This window comes from Lepidochelys olivacea (assembly GCF_965140295.1).
Source record: "Lepidochelys olivacea isolate rLepOli2 genome assembly, chromosome: 6".
In the NCBI taxonomy this organism is placed as follows: domain Eukaryota; kingdom Metazoa; phylum Chordata; order Testudines; family Cheloniidae; genus Lepidochelys; species Lepidochelys olivacea.
In genome coordinates, this window is record NC_140416.1 from 28,102,415 (window position 1) to 28,123,511 (window position 21,097).

The window sequence follows — 21,097 nt, forward strand, 5'->3', positions numbered from 1 at the left end:
TCTTCTGGGAACCATAAGACTCAGCATGAGAGATTAAGACAAAATAAACACCTGACCTCTGGAGTAAAGGAGACACTTAATACTTCTATTTACTTATAGTTTTCCACAATCTATATTAATATTTTAAAGAAATAAATGACACAGGACTAGCCTGTAACTAGGACTGGAAGACAGTGTAGAGGTGTAGAAATCCCCCTTACTTGCCCACCTAGGCAACCTGGACTTTTCGTCTGAGTGACTAGAAGTAAGCATGATGCATGCATGCTTACTTCCTCCCTGGAGAAGGTGGGCAGGGGAATGGAGTGCGGGCAATGCCAAGCCTCTCAATTGCTGGCCAGAGTAGCTGAATGAGTGGGAGTAGTAATTTATTGGTTTCTATACCAGCAGTAAATTACTACTCTGCTGGGAGCAAGAAAGTCGCAGGAGTGGAATTGTGACTCAGAGAGGGACTAGGGAATTTTCAGAGTTTATACAGCACCCATTGCCCACAGCAGTGCTTGAGGTCACCAGTTAGCCATATGTTGTGATATTTATTTACAGGGAAAAGGTGCCGTGAAATATCAAAACTCTGCAGCAGTTTGAGATCTATTATATTGTTTGAAATCTATTTTTATTGTTTCCTGCCAGACTGGAGAGAACCAGAAGGAAGAAGCACTCTTATGTATTTGTGACTGCATCATTTTAGGTCTTACAAATTTATAACTACTCTAAAACCCATAGCATATCTTTATCATTTCCAGTTTCTACAGTAGACAAGTAGCTGCACTTTCTGCATCAGTTGACAGGCAAGGGCAGAGTCAGCATGGAGTAATAACAAATAAAAATTGGATATAAATATACATATATATATAAATATAGTATAGATATAAATATAAAAAATATAGTATTTTCCATCCATAGATGCTATACACCAATGAGTAAATACTGTTTGCCCCACTTTACAGATGGTGAAAGAGAAGCACAGAGAAGTTAAATTATTTGCCCAAGGTGACATCAAACAGATGGCAGTCAGGAATAGATCCCAGGGCTGAAATTATGGCCCTAGTGAAGTCAATGGAAGTTTTACGACTGATTTCAGCAGGGCCAGGATTTTGCCCCAGGTCCTCTGACTCTGTCTAGTGCCTTATACGCTGGAACATGCTGCCTGTCTTGCATGCTTCTAACTTCCAAGTACTGGATAATGACCATTTTGGCTGAGAGAGGACCTGTGGAGTTTAAGTCTCCATTGTTTTGACTCCACTGTGCTTGCCAAAGCTGATTTTCACACACAATTATATTCTTACATAACTATATTTTGACACTCCATGAAAAACTTATCCACCTCTTTTTTCAACGTTCAAACAACATAATTTGGCATGGAAGTGCAGAGATGTGCAGGTGTATTAAAAAAGGGGGGGGAGGGGTGGCTCCTGCAGGGAAATTATGGTCTCTTATAGAAAACTAATTAGGACACCAGTAATATAATGCATTGCTAGAGTTCCCCTGACTTGTGGCCTTGCTCTTACTTTTATATCTATTATTGGCACCCACTGCCTCTTGTTTAATTTCCTAAGTATTTTGTGGAATTTAATTACCATAATTTATCATCTTTTTCTTTGTTAATAGACACCAGAGATTACCTCACCACTCACTATGCAGCAAGGCATATGAATTCGTTTTCTTAATGTGAGTCCTGTCACTACTATAAGCGACAGTGTTATGCCAGAACATTTAGTGTATTATATTATCCAGTCACAGAGCGTATTTGGACAACTCTGGGTAAAGGAACTTTCCACCCCAGATAGTACTTCGCACAGCCTAAGAAATAGTAGAAAAAGGGACATCAAAAACCAAAAGTCATAAAAGCAAGAAAGTTCAGATCTATCTGTAATTTTTATGTAGACTCTCATATTAACAGATAGTTTAAAAGATCTTCGGTACATAACTTTTACCACCCCAGTGTAGAAGGGTAGGGGCATACTACCCAGTACTTATGCACAGTGTATGACAGGATATTGGCATCCAGAGAAAATGTGGCTGATCATATGCTTAAACATAGACTTTCATATTGTCGGAAGGATTGGTCCCCTCCCTGCTTTGATCATACAAGGAACAGGAGGAAACTATGGTCCGCTGGACTGAATACAGCCTGGGAGAGTTGGGAGACCTGATTTCTATTCCTTACTATGCTACTATCTGGCTGTGTGACACTGAGCAAGTGACTTAGCCCAACATGTTAAAACATGGGTGTCTCAAGTAGGGCAGGAGCTTTTCCTTCCTACCCCAGTCCTTCTCTAGCAGAGACACTACACTAGCGGTTGTGATGCAGCAGGGCAGGGGATCTTTTGTCCTGTCTCAGCCAGGACCCCAATAAGATACCACACCATCAGAGGCAACAGTGGCAGGGGGAGACCTATGTTTCTTGCCCCCACCTTTTCTCTGACAACACCACCAAAGCCTCAGGGTGGAGATCAAGGCTTCGCAGCCTCCCTTCCCCCTTATACCATTTTATCTTGTTCTCTCTCCACGATTTTTAACGCAGTTCTGTCAAACTAAGGTGGAAGGGCACCCGGTACAGAGAACAATGCTTCACTGCCCAAATTCCTCCATCTCAAGTCCCCTGTTCTTAATAATTCTCAGGCAAACATATCCGGGGACCCATGCTGGCTTCCAAGTACAAGGCCATCTGGTCAGCAGCTTGAGAAAAAAAGCTGGTAAAGCCACCAATCTGATGATACTGAGCAGAACCTAGATGAGGAGTTCACAGGAAAGAATGAACCAGCTGATATTCAAGAAGCTCTGATTATAAAAAAGAATTTCTGATGCAGTAATAAAGGGTGACATTTTCAAGGGAGCCTAATGGAGTTAGACACTCAACTCCTACTGGCTTTTATTGGGAGCTAGGCACTTAACTTTTAGATCCGTTTGAAAAACCTCATCCTAAAGGCCTGGGTCATAATGTAACATCTGCCTCTCCTCTACTTTTGACCCTAAAATTACTGGGGGAGGGAGTTTCCCCCTAAGGGCAACACAACAGGAAAGCTTAGTAAATGGCCTGAGTGAGTAGAGGAGGAAGGGGGAAAAAATCTAGAAACTAGAGGAAGAGAGGCTATGATTTACTCAAAGCCTGCAACATCTCCAGCAAGAAGCTGCAAAAATGTGAAAACATCAGGATTATGTGGAAAACAGGAGGAACAGCTAGCTAACTGTGGGTCTCCAGGACTGAGTCAAAGGCCCTCCCCCATCCCATATACATTTGGGGAACATGGCTTACTGAGATATTAAACTTGGAATGCAAACATAACTGCTTTAAAATTGAGAGGTTCACTGCACATTAAGTCTTTGTACCCCTGGATAACGAAAGACCAAAAGCTGTTAGACTGCATTTCCACAACTTCACAGGTAAGGTGAGAATGCTAGCATCACTGAGGAGACAAGACAAGTGGGAATTCAGAAGGAACAGATTTCTTTTTTATTTTTCTCCCCATGTACAGAATGAAAGGAGTCCCTGAGCCACAAAAGTTTCAATTACACCTTCCTGTATCTGACAGTGCTAAAGATTCATGAAGACAACATGGTGCACATATTGCACAAACACAGCAGAGTACCAGTTTTCTCTGACAGGAGGAGCCTGAGGTCCCTGAACATGAAGAATCTTGATACTTACTAAACAGTCATTGGTATCTATATTAACACCAGTGCCAATTTTATAACGGTTCTTAATGAAAAGGTAGACGCTAATGCATACAAGCTCTCTTGGTCTTACTTGAGAGGTACAGTAGTTTTCTTTCTCCTTCTTAATGTAATGCTTTATCCCACTTCTAGTTTTGGGATAAGAGAAACAGGGAATTTTGTTCTGAGTGGTGGGATGGATCAACTTCTGCATAGCTCCTGATTGGATACCTGTGAACCAGTCCTTTGGGCCCCAGGAAGTGGTTTCTTCTTGGCATCCCCTGATAGTTGTGCAGAAATGCTGTTTTTTGATCTATGGAGCTTTCTTATGAGACAGGAAATAGAAATCCTTTTTTTCTTTCTTTCTTCTTTTTTTTTTTTTTTGGAGAAGTGGAGACCTGTTTTGCGCTTCAGAGACTCTTAATGCTTTAAAGCAGTGGTTCCCAAACCTGGGACGTTTGTTCAGCGAAAGCCCCTGGTGGGCCCGGCCAGTTTGTTTACCTGCCACGTCCACAGGTTCAGCCGATCACGGCTCCCACTGGCTGCAGTTCGCTATGCCCGGCCCATGGGGGCTGCGGGAAGTGGCACGGGCCAAGGGACGTACTTTGCTGCAGCCCCCGCAGTTCCTTTTCAGTTATTGCTAGAGGGAGGTTACTTCTCTAGACACTCTATCCTGTTCTTTACTAGAATTTATCCATGTAGCTTCTTGCCATTGGGGGTGATTTTAATGGCATAATGTTAACTTCATTGTATCGGTTTTATAGGTGGGGAGACTAAGGTACAGTGAGGTACATGACATGCCCAAGTTCACAAAGACTTAGTGATTCGCTCAAGACATAGGTCTGTGCACAGCTGGGAATATCATCCAGCGTTCCTGGCTCTCAGGGGTCAGACCATATGACTGGAGAATTGCTAATATAGTCTCTATTTTTAAGAAGGAGGGTGGGGAAGTGTTCCAGAAAACAACAGGACTGTTAGCTTGACTTCAATTTTATGCAAGGTCTTGGAACAAAATTTTGAAAGCAAAAGTAGTTAATGACATAGAAGTAAATGGTAATTGCGATAAAAAATAACATGGCTTTACAAAAGGTAGATCATGCAAGACCAACATGATCTGCTTTGAGAAGAGAACTGATTTTTTAGACAAAAGAAATAAAGTAGATCGAATATATCTGGATTTCAGTAAGGGATTTGATACAGGCACTTATTAGTTAAATTGGAGAAGAGGGGGATTAATATGAGAATTGAAAGCTGGAAAAGGAACCTGTTAAAGGAGAAACTACAGTGGGTCATACTGAAAGGTGAATGGTTAGGCTGGAGAGGAGTTATTAGTGGAGTTCCTCTGGGATCAGTCTTGGGACCAATCTTATTTAACATATTTATTAACGAGCAGGGCCGGCTCTAGGTTTTTTGCAGCCCCAAGCGGAATGCCACCGAAGCAACAACAAAAAAGGGGGGGGGGCTCGGAATGCCGCCCTTTGAAAAGTGCCACCCCAATCACATGCTTGGTTTGCTGGTGCCTAGCTCCGGCCCTGTTAATGAGCTTGGCACAGAAAGTGGGAGTCTGCTAATAAAATTTGCAAATGACACAAAATTGGGAGGTATTGCCAGTATGGAGGAGGACTGGAGTATCATACAAGATGATCTGGATGACCTTGAAAACTGGAGTAATAAAAATGGGGTGAAATTTAATAGTGCAAAGTCATGCACTTAGAGACGAATAAGAATTTTTGCTATAAGCTGGTGACTCAATAGTTGGAAATGACAGAGGAGGAGAAAGACCTGGGGGTTTTGGTTCATCACAGGATGATTACGAGCTGCCAATGTGATGCAGCTATGAAAAAGGCTAATGCAGTTCTAGGATGTATCAGGCGAGGTACTTCCAGTGAAGACATGGAAGTGTTAGAACCATTATATAAGGCACTAGTGAGACCTCATTTGGAATACTGTGTGCTGTTTTGGTCTCCCATGTTTAAGAAAGATTAATTCAAACTGGAACAGGTGCAAAGAAGGGCTACTAGGATGATCTGAGGAATGAAAAACCTACCTTCAGAGAGGAAATTCAAAGAGTTTGGCTTGTTTGGCCTAACCAAAAGAAGGCTGGGGGGAGATGCATTGCTCTCTATAAATACATCAGAGGGATAAATACCTCCGAGGGAAAGGAGTTATTTAAGGTAAGCGCTAATGTATACCCAAGAACAAATGGATATAAACTGTCCATCAACCAGTTTATATTCCCATCATCACAGCATCTGGGCATATGACAAATTAAAACCAAGCAACATATTCTATTAAACTGCCATAATAGAACAAACATCCCACTTACAACACTACTAATGTCACCAGTATAAGATAACCTCTTGTGTCAAACAAATGCCTATTCAGAAGCCATGGTTGAGCTCTTCCCTAAAGGCTGCATGTAGCAAGGGACAGCTGCCAATACAGTGTCACAGGGCCATTAGGTAGATGGGTCTTCCACTGATCCCCCTGAACCCATACAGATCCTTGGGGCTCTGTTGCCTGGGAAAGGGTAGGCACAAACACCATCCTCTCTAGCAGAGCAACTGGAATGAAAACTACCATGAGAACCTTCTGGAGATTTCCTCCACTTTAGCCCTCCTGTTGTGGGTTGTCCCCAGAGGAATGGTGAACCAGCCCTAAATTCCCATTGCAAATTGAGCCATTCTGACAAAGGGAAGCTAGTAAGTTCTGAATATCCAAAAGGCAACATAAGTAGCAGTAATATAAAGCCTCCAGTCCTATAGTAATTAACACGGAAAGGATCATATTGCTAAAATTGCTTGACCGCATAAACATGCTTCTATTTTTTTTAAAAAAAAAAGATAAGATCAACAGCAAATCAGGCTCACCCTAGGCACCAACCCAGAAACAGGTCCTAGCAGCATGATCTTCAGTTACACAACCTACTGCTACCTAGCAAATGTATAACGGTAAAACCCAGACACCTACTCCTTCCAGTCTATGTACCAGTCCTCCTTGAGCATTGCTGCTTCGCACCCCTGTCCTTCTTGCAACTACGAATGAGATAAATGGGTTGATGTGATCTAACCTCCTGCACATTTTCCAAGGGTCAGGCATTCAAAAGTTTCCTGTTACTTTAGTTAAGATGTCCTTTAATGGAAGTTAGCAAGTTGCAAGAGAATAGGAATGAGCTTATTGGCTAACACAATAATTGTAGGTTTCAGAGTAACACCCATGTTAGTCTGTATTCGCAAAAAGAAAAGGAGTACTTGTGGCACCTTAGAGACTAACCAATTTATTTGAGCATAAGCTTTCGTGAGCTACAGCTCACTTCATCGGATGCATACTGTGGAAAATACAGAAGATTGTAATTTAAAACTTTTAACAGCTGCACTGCTACTATGAAGAAAATGGCCAGTCTGGCTCCCAAAGTCAATAGTGACTTTACCACTGAATTCAAAGGGAGCAGAATTGTGTCCACTGGAAGGAAGAGACAGAGGACAAAGAATCAGAGCGTATATGAAAGAAAGAGCGAGAGCACACAAATTACATATAGTAAATAATGGGCATAAAGTAAGCCAAACACCACGGCCTAGATCCTCAGGGGCACCAGAGCAGTGCTTGGCATGACAGAGTAGGGAAGGGACATCTGTGGCTTTTTACATTTTACCCTACCTTTCTACCATCATTCTCAATTCTTTCTGGCGATGGCAAAATGGCCACAGGTGCAAGTCAGAGCAGCCTCAGTGATCACTTGTCTTACCCCAACGGATGATGTCTACTTTGGAGCCTCTCCAGCAGCCAGGGTCACTGGAGAACACGGGGCTCCTACTGTGCCCCTCCCATCCCAAGTACAATCTGGAACACTCCTACACTGGGTGGCAAAGGGCTGACTATGTCATCCCAATCCTGAGCTGCTGTTTTTACCCAGGTGGAAGTCACCTTTGTGCTGCTGCAGTGGCATGAAGGAGACTGACTTAATAGGGGCTGAGGATCTGGCCCCATTGCTGTATCTAGATTCCCCACAAAAGGTAGACAGCTGATGAGGTTAGTGCCTCATCCTCTACCACACTGGCTAGCAGAGCTGACAGGCTCAAAACAGGATATAATTCTGCACTCTCTTTACATGAGTAATAGTGAGTGCATCCCTGAAAATTGGGAGCTCTAAAAAGTATTTTCTCTTATTGAGGCTGAATTCATACTACAGCTCTCACTTAAACAGTACCCTTCTAGAACTACACTAATGCAGGCCAGTGACTCATGGGCACATATGAGCTCTTTGTGATTAATTATGCATAACACATTTCTTTGCATTTAACTCTTTAGATTTCTTTAATGAAAAAGAAAAAAACAACTTCACTTGTTTAAACTACTTGCTACTCATCTAGGACTTGATCCAAAGCCCATTACATGAATTAGGCACTTATTCAGCCAGTAGAACTAGTAAACTCCTTTACATCTCAATCCTACAAACACTTACATGCATGCTTAACTTCATGTAGGTGAATAATTAGGACTACATGCATGCAGAAAGTCAAGCATGCACAAAAGTGCTTGAAGGATTTGAGCCTTAAAGAGCTGCACACAGAGGTGCTATGCATTTATGTTTAAATGATGGCCTGAAGGCTTAAGGAGATTTTCTATTAAATTTTCTAATAACCATAATTTTCTTAAATCAAAACATATGTTTTTCACACTAGGCAAAGGCCCCTTTGAATATATAATCTTCACTGGGCAAATATAAAACCTCAGCCATTTTTGATAAAGTCATGTTCAAAATAACTTTGTTCAATATTGTTCAAATTACACAGAGAGAGGAAAAAGAGAAAAAATTCGGCAGAAACCAAGCATGGAAAATATGGGACCAAAAAGTTTTGAATATATCAAGAACTGGATATTAGAATTGCAACTATTGTGCCACTTTATAACAGGAACTGCCACTGACTGCTACAGTCATGTGTAAACATAACGTTTTGTTCAGAAACCACTCACCTGATCTCGAGAATATGGAGTATCCACTATCTGCTTGTCAGCACAAGCTGCTAGAAGAATTTTCATTGCATTCAAGTGAAGCAACATCTCGCAAGCCATTGTGTCAAAAAAAGTAATATTGGCAAGAGCTGCTGAAGCCAGAAGGAAAACTTCACCAGATGAGGCCTCTTGGCACAATTCTAGAAATGCAGAAAATAATTTAATTAATATAAATCAGTTACTCCTCAGCATGAAAAGATTTGTATAGGAGTTAAATATTCCTCTGAAATTAATATTAGACATTTCCACTTGCATTTTTGCAGACTGGACTGAAGCAGGTATAGATGGCAAGATAAATCTAGACTACAAGTCTCTGGGAGCATTCACTTAATTAGTGACCTAGGCTATCACACTTAACTTTCTCCATTGGATGTTGTTCAAGATAAATGTTATATTCCTAAACAAAATGAGATGCAGTCAGCAGATGGGTAAAACTAATGGATCCATGCGAATAAAATTCTGCAATTTATCTTACTGTTTCTAAAACTTTTTTATAATCTCAGACTACCCTGTATATTTTTAAATTTTGCAGACCTCTTAAAAAATGCTGCAGACACAGCTATTACCATCATAACCTCCTAAGTGCCTTTTAATTCCTGTACACATTTACTTGAACTAGGTCTGAGTCATCCAGCAATTTGATTTCAGTGCGTTTTAAAAATTAAAAATAAGAAGCGAGAGTCACTCAATTACTCAGCTATAAATATTACAAGGAAATTGATGACTGGATAGTGAAAAGGCTTTCCCAAATTTGAGTCATTCTATTCCTAAAGCTTATATTGCTTAGGCTTGGTGCATCTTATCATGCCTCATCTGATGATTTGGTGGTGGCAATAAAGGAAATAGCCCTGTCCTCAGTGACTCTGCCCTCAGGAACACAGATTCATTTTGGCATATTCCTGGCTGGCCATGATTGCTAGGCTTAAACACTGCTTGACGGGTAGCAAGCTAGCTCAACAAATGGAGTATAAATTGGAAATTGACAGCTGAGGAAGCTGGATTACCTTGCTCTTTATCCCCACATACTCATGCATTTCCCTCCCCTACCACTACCACCACCACCCCCAACACACACCCCAACACACACACTGTACCAGTTCCAGGGCAAGTGTACTATGGGCTTCTAATCTTCAGACATGATGCTGAGGCCCAGTCTTGAAAAGTACACTGAACAGTAGAAAGTATCAAATAAGGTCTAGCAGATTTCGTACTCACTGGATTGGACAAGATAGTATGATTGCCATATCTGAGATCTAAAATAACTTTCCACATCTGGCATATTAAACCAACCCCAGGGACAGGTGTCTTTCAGCTTCCTCTGCTCAACAGGCCAACGTTTTGTAAGGACTGTTCACTTACAAATTCAACAAAATCCAAAGTCCAAAATACAACAGCTCTGATTGGAGCATCCTTGGGTGGTGCCCTGTAACTCCATTTCAGGCTGGGATTGGGTAAATTAGAGGTGGAATAGACTGGGTATTGATGACATACTGGGCACAAGAAGCAGCCCCCCTCAGAATGCCTAACACCGCCTCATTACAAAAGGGCTGCTGGGTAGAAGAGAGGTGTGTAGCATAGTGTGCCACAGCTGGGGAGGATCAGAGCACAGAGGTGCCTGTAGGCATAGTAGACCTACTTTTAATTAATGGAAATTGCAAGATGACAGTCTGCAGGGTAACAGTTGATGGTTAATAATTATATTCACAGGTTGAAACATTTTATTCAGTATTAAATCAGACTGTTAACTCCAGATTTGTGAGTGTTCTGTATTTACAACATCTGGGCAGTGGTAATGGTCATTTCATCCGTACAGTGTTTGTGAATGTGGAATGCCTGGGCAGAGTGGCAGCTAGGTGGATAGATCAAGGTTGATAAAAATATGGAGTGATTCTGATGTCGGTTTCATTCTAGCCACTTGGACAGATTATGATGTACAGGCTTTTGTGAAGGAGTTGCAATGACTTCCAAGTATGGAATGTGACAGACCTGCTTAAGAGTATGTCACTTATCAGTAGCAGATAAAAGGTCCATTAGCCTAGTTGGTTGCTTGAGCTCAGTGGGATAGAGCAGAGACCTATGTATCTATTCTGCAGGTCTTGCATATACAGTTAGCTGATGATTCTGGTATCTGTAAGTGTATGTAACTATGGATTGTTAAAGTATTTATATCTCTAATATGGAGGGAGTGGAGGAAGCACTTATTTGGCAGACTCTTGTACTGGAAGAGGCTAGAAAACAGCATTAAAAACTAAAGGTTACCCTACCTAGCAATGACTAAATACAGATATGAATGATGTCTCAGACCATAATACTAGCTTCTTAATTTACAAGAATGTTATCATTAACGCCAGATAAAGGCAAACCCCAGTCACGTGCTGTAGCAAATCATTGTTGACTGGAGGATGCATTTTGGTCTTCATCATTAAGTTGTACTTGTCACCACTACATTCCACCTCTTGCGTTAGCATGCACTGATATCCTAATGAAATGGCCACTTTTTAATGCACAAGAACAAGTCATACAGTAATTTTTGTATAAAGTATCATACAGTTGTAGAAAACTAATGGGGTTGATTCTCCACTCACTTTCACCAGTTTTACACTGATAGCTCTCCACTGACTTCTGTATTGTTACTCCTGATTTATACCAGCGTAGGTGAGATGATAACCAGGCACATGGTTTTAGGCCTCAAATGGCTACTATTTTCACAAATAAATTGTATTTGAACTTTGGCTACAAGTCAAGAATGTTAGACTTGTTAGACTATCGAAGAATTTCCAACTTCAGGATTTAAAACAACTGACCTATTCCACATAGATTTCTACTGTGGAACATTATAGTGGCAAGAAAGGCAAATACTCCTTCGAGAACATTGCTAATGGAGGAAAGTTTGTCTTTAATCGTAAGTTTTTTTCTTCTTTTCCAGTGAGTCCAAGAAAGGCTTAAAACAAACCCTGTATACTTACTGACAAGTGCTGTGACAATTTCCTCCATATTCTCCAGAAAGCTGCTGAGATGCTGAGTGAAAGTGAGATGTGGAGATGTGATTTGTGCTATTACCGCTGCTGCTTCTGCACGAGTGGCTTCAGAATGGGTACTATCTGTGAGAATGTCAGCCAAGCACAATATCCCGTCGACCTGTGGGGGAGGAGGGGGGAAACAGTTGGATACAGGCTAACCAATAAAGACAAATATTTTCACAGCCAAATTAGGATTTACATGTGTGCATTGTATACTACTTATAAAACTACTGAACTGATTTGTTTTCAAAATTGGCTTGAACCTTAGGACTCAATGACATATACCAAACAAAAAGCTAATAGATTCAGCCTTTTTAAAAATTGAGGGCAACATAAAAAAAAATATGCTCAGAATGCACAGGGGTTGGGGTGGGGAAAGTGTTTCTTCCCCATCCCCAAGCTTTTATAACTCAAAATGACTGAGTTGATTTTGCTCAAACATAACAAAAATGTTTTGGCAGAGACGAAGCATGGAAAATCCTACTCTAAATAAGAATTTGTTTGTCAAAGTAAACAGATATTATGTCACAGTCTCATCTAAGTAGGGTGACCAGATGTCCCATTTTTAAAGGGACAGTCCCGTTTTTGGGGATTTTTTCTTATATAGGCGCCTATTACCCTCTACCCCCTGTCCTGTTTTTTCACAGTTGCTATCTGGTCACCCTATATCTAAGTCCCTGTTTGCGCATGTCACTTCACTCAACTTACCCAGGTTTCAGAGTAGCAGCCGTGTTAGTCTGTATTTGCAAAAAGAAAAGGAGGACTTGTGGCACCTTAGAGACTAACCAATTTATTAGAGCATAAGCTTTCGTGAGCTACAGCTCACTTCCCCAGTCTTGCAATGAGCTCCACATGGGTGGAACCTTGAGCCAATACAGGATGAAGGCCTGTCAGCCTCGAGCCATGACAGAAACAAGATTGTTGTAGACCAGCAGTTTCTGGGAAGCTAACACAAGTATAGCATAGGCACATGCTGTCTCAAACCAGAGCTATAGCTATTAGCCTCTTACAAGTTTTGAAAAGTAAAGCAAAACAAAGCAAAGATTTGTACATCCTTGTAGATCTGGAATGACTGATATCTTCAAATTATGTTCCTTTTAGCAGGCATAAACATACACACATACATACATATACACTCTGTGGAATAGTGTCTCCTGTTGCGTTTCAGTGTGTAACAGGGCATGATGTAAAACAGCCAACACAATGTGACAGCTTATATTGTAAAAAAAAAAAAAATACCTATTACCCAGATAACAACAGGTAAGAGCGATGAAAGACCTATGGACTATGTCATAATCAATGTATTTGTAGACCTGTACAATTTGTTTTCTGACTGTGCTACATATTCCTGAATAATTCACCACATTGCCATGAGGTAGGTAGATGTGCTATTAAGGCCGTTTTACATGTGTGAACACAGAAATTGTACACAATGATCCAGATTTTGCTATCCATTAATCCATGTAAAACCAGAGGAATTCCATCAATCTCAGAGTTGCACACAAATCTCAGTAATTGACAGTAGAATTAGGCCCTACAGTTAAAAAGTATTACCCCTTTGGTAAGCTTTGTTTGGAAGCTCTTCTAAAATCTAATTTTTTTCTATTTGCTTCTTCCCATGATTTCTGTTCTCTATCAGCTCATGGTAGTTGGACAGATTTTATAACTCGCTTTTACAGACCTCCGTCCAGAAGGAAGATTCAGAGGAGAACCAATTTCTTGCTCAAAATTTAAGTGGAGCTGGAATCAGCATTATAAATAGAAGGGGTAGTTTATACAATACCCTGTACTAAATATTTGATATCTCCACTTTATGGGAAAGACCCCCTCTTTAATAGTCTCCCAAATATTGTGTGTGATCCAGATGCTTGTCAGCTCCCAGTTAGACTACTGCAGATTAGTACGACTGCCCTGAAGAAGCTTGTGCAGTAGCCTGCAGCACTCCTATTAACAAACAAAGGCAGATGTAAGCACATCATGCCAATACTTGGAACTCTAATGGCTGCCTAGTCCTTCCTGCACTGAATTTAAGATTCTAGTCTACAAGGCACTTGGCTGGGTCTAAGATACCTCAAAAATCTACCTTTTCATGACCCTCTAAGGCAGCTATGATCCAGAGAGACCCTTGCACTAGACTAGCTCCCGGATAAGACTCTGATATGTTGGGCTCTAATGCTGAAAATGCTCTAAGATCTTTAAAATTCTACCAGAGGACATTAGATTGAGTCCAAGCCTGACTATCAAAGAGCTGAGTCCTGCATTTAGGCCTAAACATAAAGCCTCACCCCAGTATAGCATCTTCTGGGAACAACCCACTGTTTCTAAAATTGAAGGAGAACGATAAGGGGGGGAAGGGAAAAAAAGAAAGAAAAAACAAGTATAACCCTTCCTTTCCATCCTCCCAATCCGTATTTGTGAGAGATTGGGAGGACTCAGTTAATATCTTATGATCTTCCACTAATGTCTTCACTTCCTAGGTGATGATAAATTGTTAATTTTGGGGCAAAATGAGTCCCTGGGGGAGTCCTTTTATCGCTTTATTTTAAAATGTGTTGTGGAGCTCCTAGAGGAAATGACAGGAGCTTATTCTTATAAGCGTGTGGATAAATAGAACAAACCCACATCAAAAACAAACAAAGAGGCACACTAGCATCAAGGGAAGCTTTGGGAATTTTGCCATGTAGGGCACACTTAATGCTCTCTCTAATTATTAGGCGGTACTTGAAGACTGCACCAGAGAGGTGCCTTAGATTTTGGATGTGTTGTTCTTCTGATTAGTCCCTCAACAACCCAATTTAGCACTTTTCAGAGGTATCAAGGTGCAGAAAAGATCTGAGCATCCTGTAGCATAGTCAGGAAGAATCTAGCCCCACCAAACAATGCCAGGAATGGCTTCCTGAGTGTCCTATGAAGTTCTGAGGACTGGCCATATGTAGTAAAGCAGTCAAGGCAGAACAACCTACCTACCTTGGGCTTCTGGGGAACCTACATGGACTTGTCAAATGCATTCACCGATCAAGCAATTTAGGCTTGTGGAGCTGTCTCATTCTCTCCACCCAGTCAATGTTTCCTTAAACCTTGCGCATTTTTAATGTTCAGTCATTCATCTCTAAATGGTTTGTTTAAAGCTTCCCTTGTTCCCATTTTAGTTATTTATTAATATACAATGCCAGGTTACCTTAAATGTCCCCATGGGATATAAATTAAGTTGCATGGTAAGCAATGGCAATTTCTGTACTCTAGAAGATCTATCAGATTCCTGGGAACAGGAATTACTGCCTTGAATATCAGTCATTGGGATGTACTTTTTAAAGAGAAATATATTCAACGGGATCCCTATTAACATCAGGAAATACAACCAAGGAAATAACATCTCTTTGGGTTTTTTCCTAGTGATTACAAATGGTGTTTCGACTAGATACTCAAAATAATGACAGGAAGAGATGAATTGCTTTTCAATGTTAAATTTTTTTTGACAAGCTTTCAACATTAATCTACCTAAAGCAAGATATTTTCCTTCTAGTTATGGCAGAATTCTAAACTTGAAACTGGGGATTCACAGAACTCATTTAGCTCCAAGGTGTATTAATAGAACTCTGTCAAAAATTAGTATGTCCTCACAAATTGATTTACTAGCCAATGTGTGCTAGACATCATCATGAGCAAAAAAAACCCAACCTACTTTGTCATCCTGAAGCCTTCCAGTATCACACCTTGTTTGGGGTGAAAAAAATGCTAATAATGATAGTCAGTTGAAAACAAATTATATATATTTCAAGACATTCAAAAAATACTGCAGTAGGGACTTGCTCAAACATTAGGTAACAGGTTACACAGACTTTCACCTCTAAAGTCACTGGTTCAAACCAAACCTAGGTCAATAATGACCAAGGTCATGACCTGTTGACTGTTATTCAACTACCTATGCAGAAGGACTTCAGTGCAATTGTTAATAGAGAGGAATCCTCATTCCCAAAACTGCCATCACAACACATGGCACTAAATTGCACCCTTGCTGACAGTCTCAGCAGAAAGGCCCAGGACTGAATGGGGATGAATACCTTGAATGAGAGTGAACCTCCCAGCTGCTGCTTGTGCATACTTTATGAATAAAGGATTTGTTTCCTGTTGTTTCATTCTAATAACTTTCCTGAGCACAATGTACATTTTAAAAGAAAAATAAATTCATATACTCAAATATGTTGAGATCTTAGGTTACATATAAACAGCAAAGCCGTATGAAAATCATTTAGAAAACTGACTCAGAAGAGCTAAAATAGAACTAAATACACAACATCAATCCACATAGAACTGCTGCTTAGAATATACATATAATTACATAATTTACACTGTAAATGTATACAGATGCAATGCATGAGCATGCAGTGAACACAACTGCAAGGGAGTGTTTATTTTCACCACTGAGGAGAGAGACACAGACAGACAGACAGGACCATGCATGAGTTATCAGACATCTCCATTCATGAAGAGACAGAATTCACAGGCAAGTAGGGATTATAAAGCTATATTATCAAGAAGATCTGGCCACCTCTCAGAAAGCTGTGACAGAACTGTAGCCTCTCAATGCTGGCTTCCCTGTAATAATTGGACTAAATAATAAAGCGCCAAAAATTTGAACCATAGATGCCTAGATATCAATTTAGAGCCTACCTTTAAACACTCAGGTTTGAAAAATATGGCTATATACACATCAGAATGGCATTGTAAGGATTAATTAGTGTCTATACTATGCACTGAAGTATTATTAACCACTAATTTCTATTTTCCCTAAGTAAAATTCAGAATAAAACTCACTATAACCAGAGTTTCAAAATAATCAGTCTACCTCTTTCATGGTTCCACTTTTCAATTCTCCCCCATTGTTTCTGAACAGCCAGGCTTCCCATCATCAACTGTGGCTGTCAGGAACTGCAGCAGGATCTGTCTTTGCCCCTGCTACTGTGTGGCCTTCAAAAGGTATGTCCTTGCACCATGCAATTGCAGATGGACTCCACATACCCACAAGAGTTGCAGGGCTCTAACAGGACTCATTTTCTTTCCCCTGCCTCTCATTGCTCTGAGAGTGAGTAGAAAGGGGAATATGTAAAGTCCCTATTTCCATTTTATTGCTTTACTCAGAGCCATGGCCACAGATCTCAGAGACCCAACACTTTCTGTGCTCAAGGGCTGGCAAGTCCAGGTATCCAGAAGAATGAACCACAATCACCAGAGCCTAACTACTTATACATTGTCCTTCTATTCATTGAGCAAGTAGGTGGCATCAAGTGTGGGAATACGAACACAGTGGCTAAGGAATTTTTACGACCAGTATTTTACATTTAATTCCCATGTCTTTGCAAGGCATATACATTTTGTATCACTAAAATGCAGCAACCAAGCAGCCTGCAACACACAGTAGAGGTGGGGAAAGCAGATCAAGGGCATAAGGACAAATCTCCTACTATTACAAATCATGATATGGAGTATTTTATGTCTCCATTGCCCAGACAGCAACTTGCATCTTGGTGTCTTAACCAGAAGTTCTCCCCTACCCCCAACACAGGAAACTTCATGTAACTAAACTGATCTTCCTTGGAAACATATGCTGACTCAGCCATAACAGAAATTGAACCTGTGATTCCATTGAGTCTAAATTTTGCAAACCTAAGGATTAGACCACCAACCCATCCACAGGGGCACGATTTCCTAGGCAGTGTAATACCCCATTCCCTCCAACATACTTTAGGTCCATTTCTCCAGTGACTTGCATCTTGTATAGTCATTTACACCCATGCAAGGTAGGTGTAAAATGCTACCACTTGTCTGAGTGGAGAACTGTGATCTGAAAGAAAAAAGAAAAGGGAAAGTGCCAGAGACTCCATGAAGTCCCCTAGAGACTTCACTTCTGCTATCCATTATATGGGGGAAATGCTCAGATAGTTTTGCAGTAAAAAACCCTAAGACAGATTGCCTATTTGACTTAGTTGTCTATCAGTCTGTGTTTATACTGACTTGGTGCAGGAGCAAAGGACTATGCAAGCTACAAGACAAATGGAGAATCAACCCATAGTGTGTAAAAGATGTATCCAATTGAACGATTAGAGCTTCTGCCCAGTACTTGCTGTTTATACCTAAACGCCAGTATCAAAATATAAAGGACAAATGGCCATCCCTCGGTCTGCTAACGACTTTTGCTTTCATACTTTTGATATGCTGAGTTGCTGTAGTTGGAAAAGGGGACTTGATTTAATAGTGAAAATAATATAAGAAGGATATATCCTGGCTGGCCCATAAAAAGATACGCTTGGTATTTTAGACTCATAAAAGGCAGGTTAGTCATCTTTATTTTTTCTTTTCCAATGATGCAATAGGCCAGCAAATTTAGCCTAAGATCTGCTTGATGCAGTTTTGGCAACGATTTAAAAAAAAAAAAAAAAAGCTCCAGCAAGCAACACCATTTATAAGTGTCCAATAATAAATTTTAAAATGACAAGAGAACAATCTAATAAAAGCACTTAAACATCCAAAAAGAAACTGCTGCTCAAAGCATTTATATAATTAGCTTTTACACTGAAAGGAACTTTGGATAGCTGCCCTGTTTTCTGTTCTGGTGAGGTAATCAGATAAATGTCAAATTCACTCATCACCTTGGCAATACAAAAGAATGGGTCAGAGCCATAACACAAACAAAGGAATTCTATGAATGCAACAAGATTCTGCAGAGACTTTGCATTTGAGGAATGTTATTTGATAACCACTTTATTATATGCATTATTGATATTTCAATATTGATTATTGGAAAAGCACAGGGAGCTTGAATTTGTAAGGGCACAACCTTATTATGTAAAGTTAACTGGTGTAACAGATATGGATGGGAGACTGATTTCATGCACAGATGTCTTCTGGACAGAAATGATTCCCATTTATCACAAGAGGAGTGAAAAAAATGTAGCCTTGTCCAGTGGCGCTGGAACAATTTTTATAGCGAGGGTGCTGAGAGCCATTGAACTAAACTGTATATCTTGCATATGATGGAAACCACTTCAAGCCAGGGGGTGCAGCAGCACCCTAATTCCAGCACTTATGGCCTTGTCCTCTCATCATTTAATGTTTCTGAGAGAACAATGTTTATTGAAGATAGGGTTCTGTAAAAGCAATTGGACTGGCTCTGGTGAAATCCTGGCATTTAATGAGGTGGCTAATATGGAATGTCGGAAAAATTACATTTATGACCTCCTGATTTGGAGTATTATGTACAATGAAGTCTTAACCTTTAAAGTATTGTATCTTCTGTAGCAAGATCCTGAAGCAAAATAATCTCATCTTCACTTCAACCCATACTGGAAAACAAGAGCCCTTCTACCTTTATATCCATCCTCTACCCCACAAGTGCACTGCAACAGGCCTTTTCCAGAGAGCTGATCACCTGACACTCCCTGCCCATCCTCCACTGACACCTAATTGATTTCTACTTACAGTTCAGTTTCCATGTTGGTTTCTCCCCATTCCCTGACCTGAGCTCCCAATGTGATTCACTTTCCCCATGCTGGTTCTCAATCTGAGAAGGTGAAGGAGAAAGATCCTTAATAGGTATCAAGCACTTTCCCATAGACTCCCATAGTCAGCTCCCCTGGATATGCTAGCTAGGATATAGGTTCTGCTGGGGAGAAGCAGCAGTTTAAAGAATTTCTTCCCTATACTCCAGCAGAGGAGAGGCACAGCCTCACTGGAGGAGCTGTGCTGCCAAGGGAGGAAATGTTGTTTGACCAAAGGGTGCTCTTACTGTGAAAACGGACAAGAGGAAGGGCAGTGGGATTAGAAGCATGAAGGGGAGAGAAACAAGGGGTGTGGGGAAATGCTCCAAGTTGTGTTCCACCCTTCACAGGGTGGATGTCCCACATTTTGGGGTTGAAAGTGGAGACTGCATCCCATAGTGCAACATTGGGAGGAATGGGGAAAAAATATCAAAGTTGACTTTGAGGTGAACTTGGTTTTTCTTTCTTCCACCCTTACTATGTATTAGTGTTTAGCACCTGCAATTTGAAGCCAGAACACAATAGCTGGGAGCTACAGGTAATGAGATGAACACTATGGCAGCTGAGAAACTAAAAAGCAATGCATTCAGTATCAAGGCAGAATAGCTGAAAGCTACAGACCTGGATTACAACTCGAACATAAACCATACTGAAAAATTATTGTGGTAGGAGGGGAAGGGGGAAATGATCACATTTGCCTTTGTGCAGAAGAAAAATATGTCTCAGTCATTAGCTCCACACTCTTGTAACAGACCACACTACATTTTCAAAACTACAGTATGAAACATTAAATGAGCTTCCACTGTATTGCAACTGTTCAAAATGGAATACAGTGGTATACAATATATCCTTATTTCAATGAATGGATATTTAGGAGCATGAATCCCTGATCATCAAGATGGAACTATATCCTATAATTATAATCCTATAATGCTTCATCTTTACTGTCTATGGATTTTTTTAAACTCATCTTGCACTTTTTAAATGCAAAAGGCCTACATTTTTGCCTACAATTTCCACTTAAAAATTATGAAATTAGACAAAAAATAATTCCACCTTCCGTATAGCACTATTTCATATTTCAGCAGTTGCCAGTTTGAGCTGCTGTCCAGATCCTCAACAGGTGTCAGCTGGCATAGCTCCACTGACGTTGCGGGAGCTCTGCTTATTTACACCAGCTAAAAATCTGGTTCACCGTTATTAACCCAAGAGGATACAGAGTAAAGGCTAAATACAATTGTTACCATTAAAATACCATGCCAAGAAATTAGCACTAGGAACATAGGACTGGAAGGAACTTTCTGGGTCACCGAGTCCAGTCGCCTTCTATCATGGGCAACCTAATCATATAATCATGTTTGTAACCTTAGCAAGCCATATTTACAGCAGTGTTTGTGATATTCCATTAGTTTACCCTATTTTAAGTATAGGGAATACCATGCTAACACTATCTAGTAGTAAATAAAAGTTGCAACGACAGGGGTTCTGGAACAATTTTAATAATTTTAATTAGAGTTTAATAACTCTAAGCCCTGTATATAATGGAAACCACTACAAGCCAGGGGGTGCAGCAGCACCCCCAACACCCCTAGTTTCAGCACCTATGTGCATGGATTTTTATTGCTACAACTGAACAAAGAGGCCATGGGAATTAATTGTACATAACCCATTCTTTTTACAGTAAGGGATGGTGTGGAACTTCATTTAGGCTGATCAGCATCAATGCATATAAACCTAGGGGATTTCAAATTGCTGGCAAGTGTCATCATATTTTGTTTCAATTGGCAACTGATGATTGAGCCCATATTGTTCTCAAAACCAGCCTGGAGTTTTGAATTGTCCTCCCTCCGAAGGTGACAGCATTATTTAAGGGATATT

General features: G+C 40.5%; 1 protein-coding gene across 1 annotated transcript in view; it reads right to left on the bottom strand.

Moving 5' to 3' along the window:
- Positions 1–21,097, bottom strand: part of INSC (INSC spindle orientation adaptor protein) — a 219,093-nt gene that overhangs the window by 25,171 nt on the left and 172,825 nt on the right. The window contains exons 9-10 of the mRNA XM_084632660.1: positions 11,631–11,802; positions 8,626–8,804 (exon numbers count right to left, since the gene is read on the bottom strand). Coding sequence (XP_084488786.1) covers positions 8,626–8,804; positions 11,631–11,802 — 351 coding nt within the window. The remainder of the gene's footprint in view (positions 1–8,625; positions 8,805–11,630; positions 11,803–21,097) is intronic.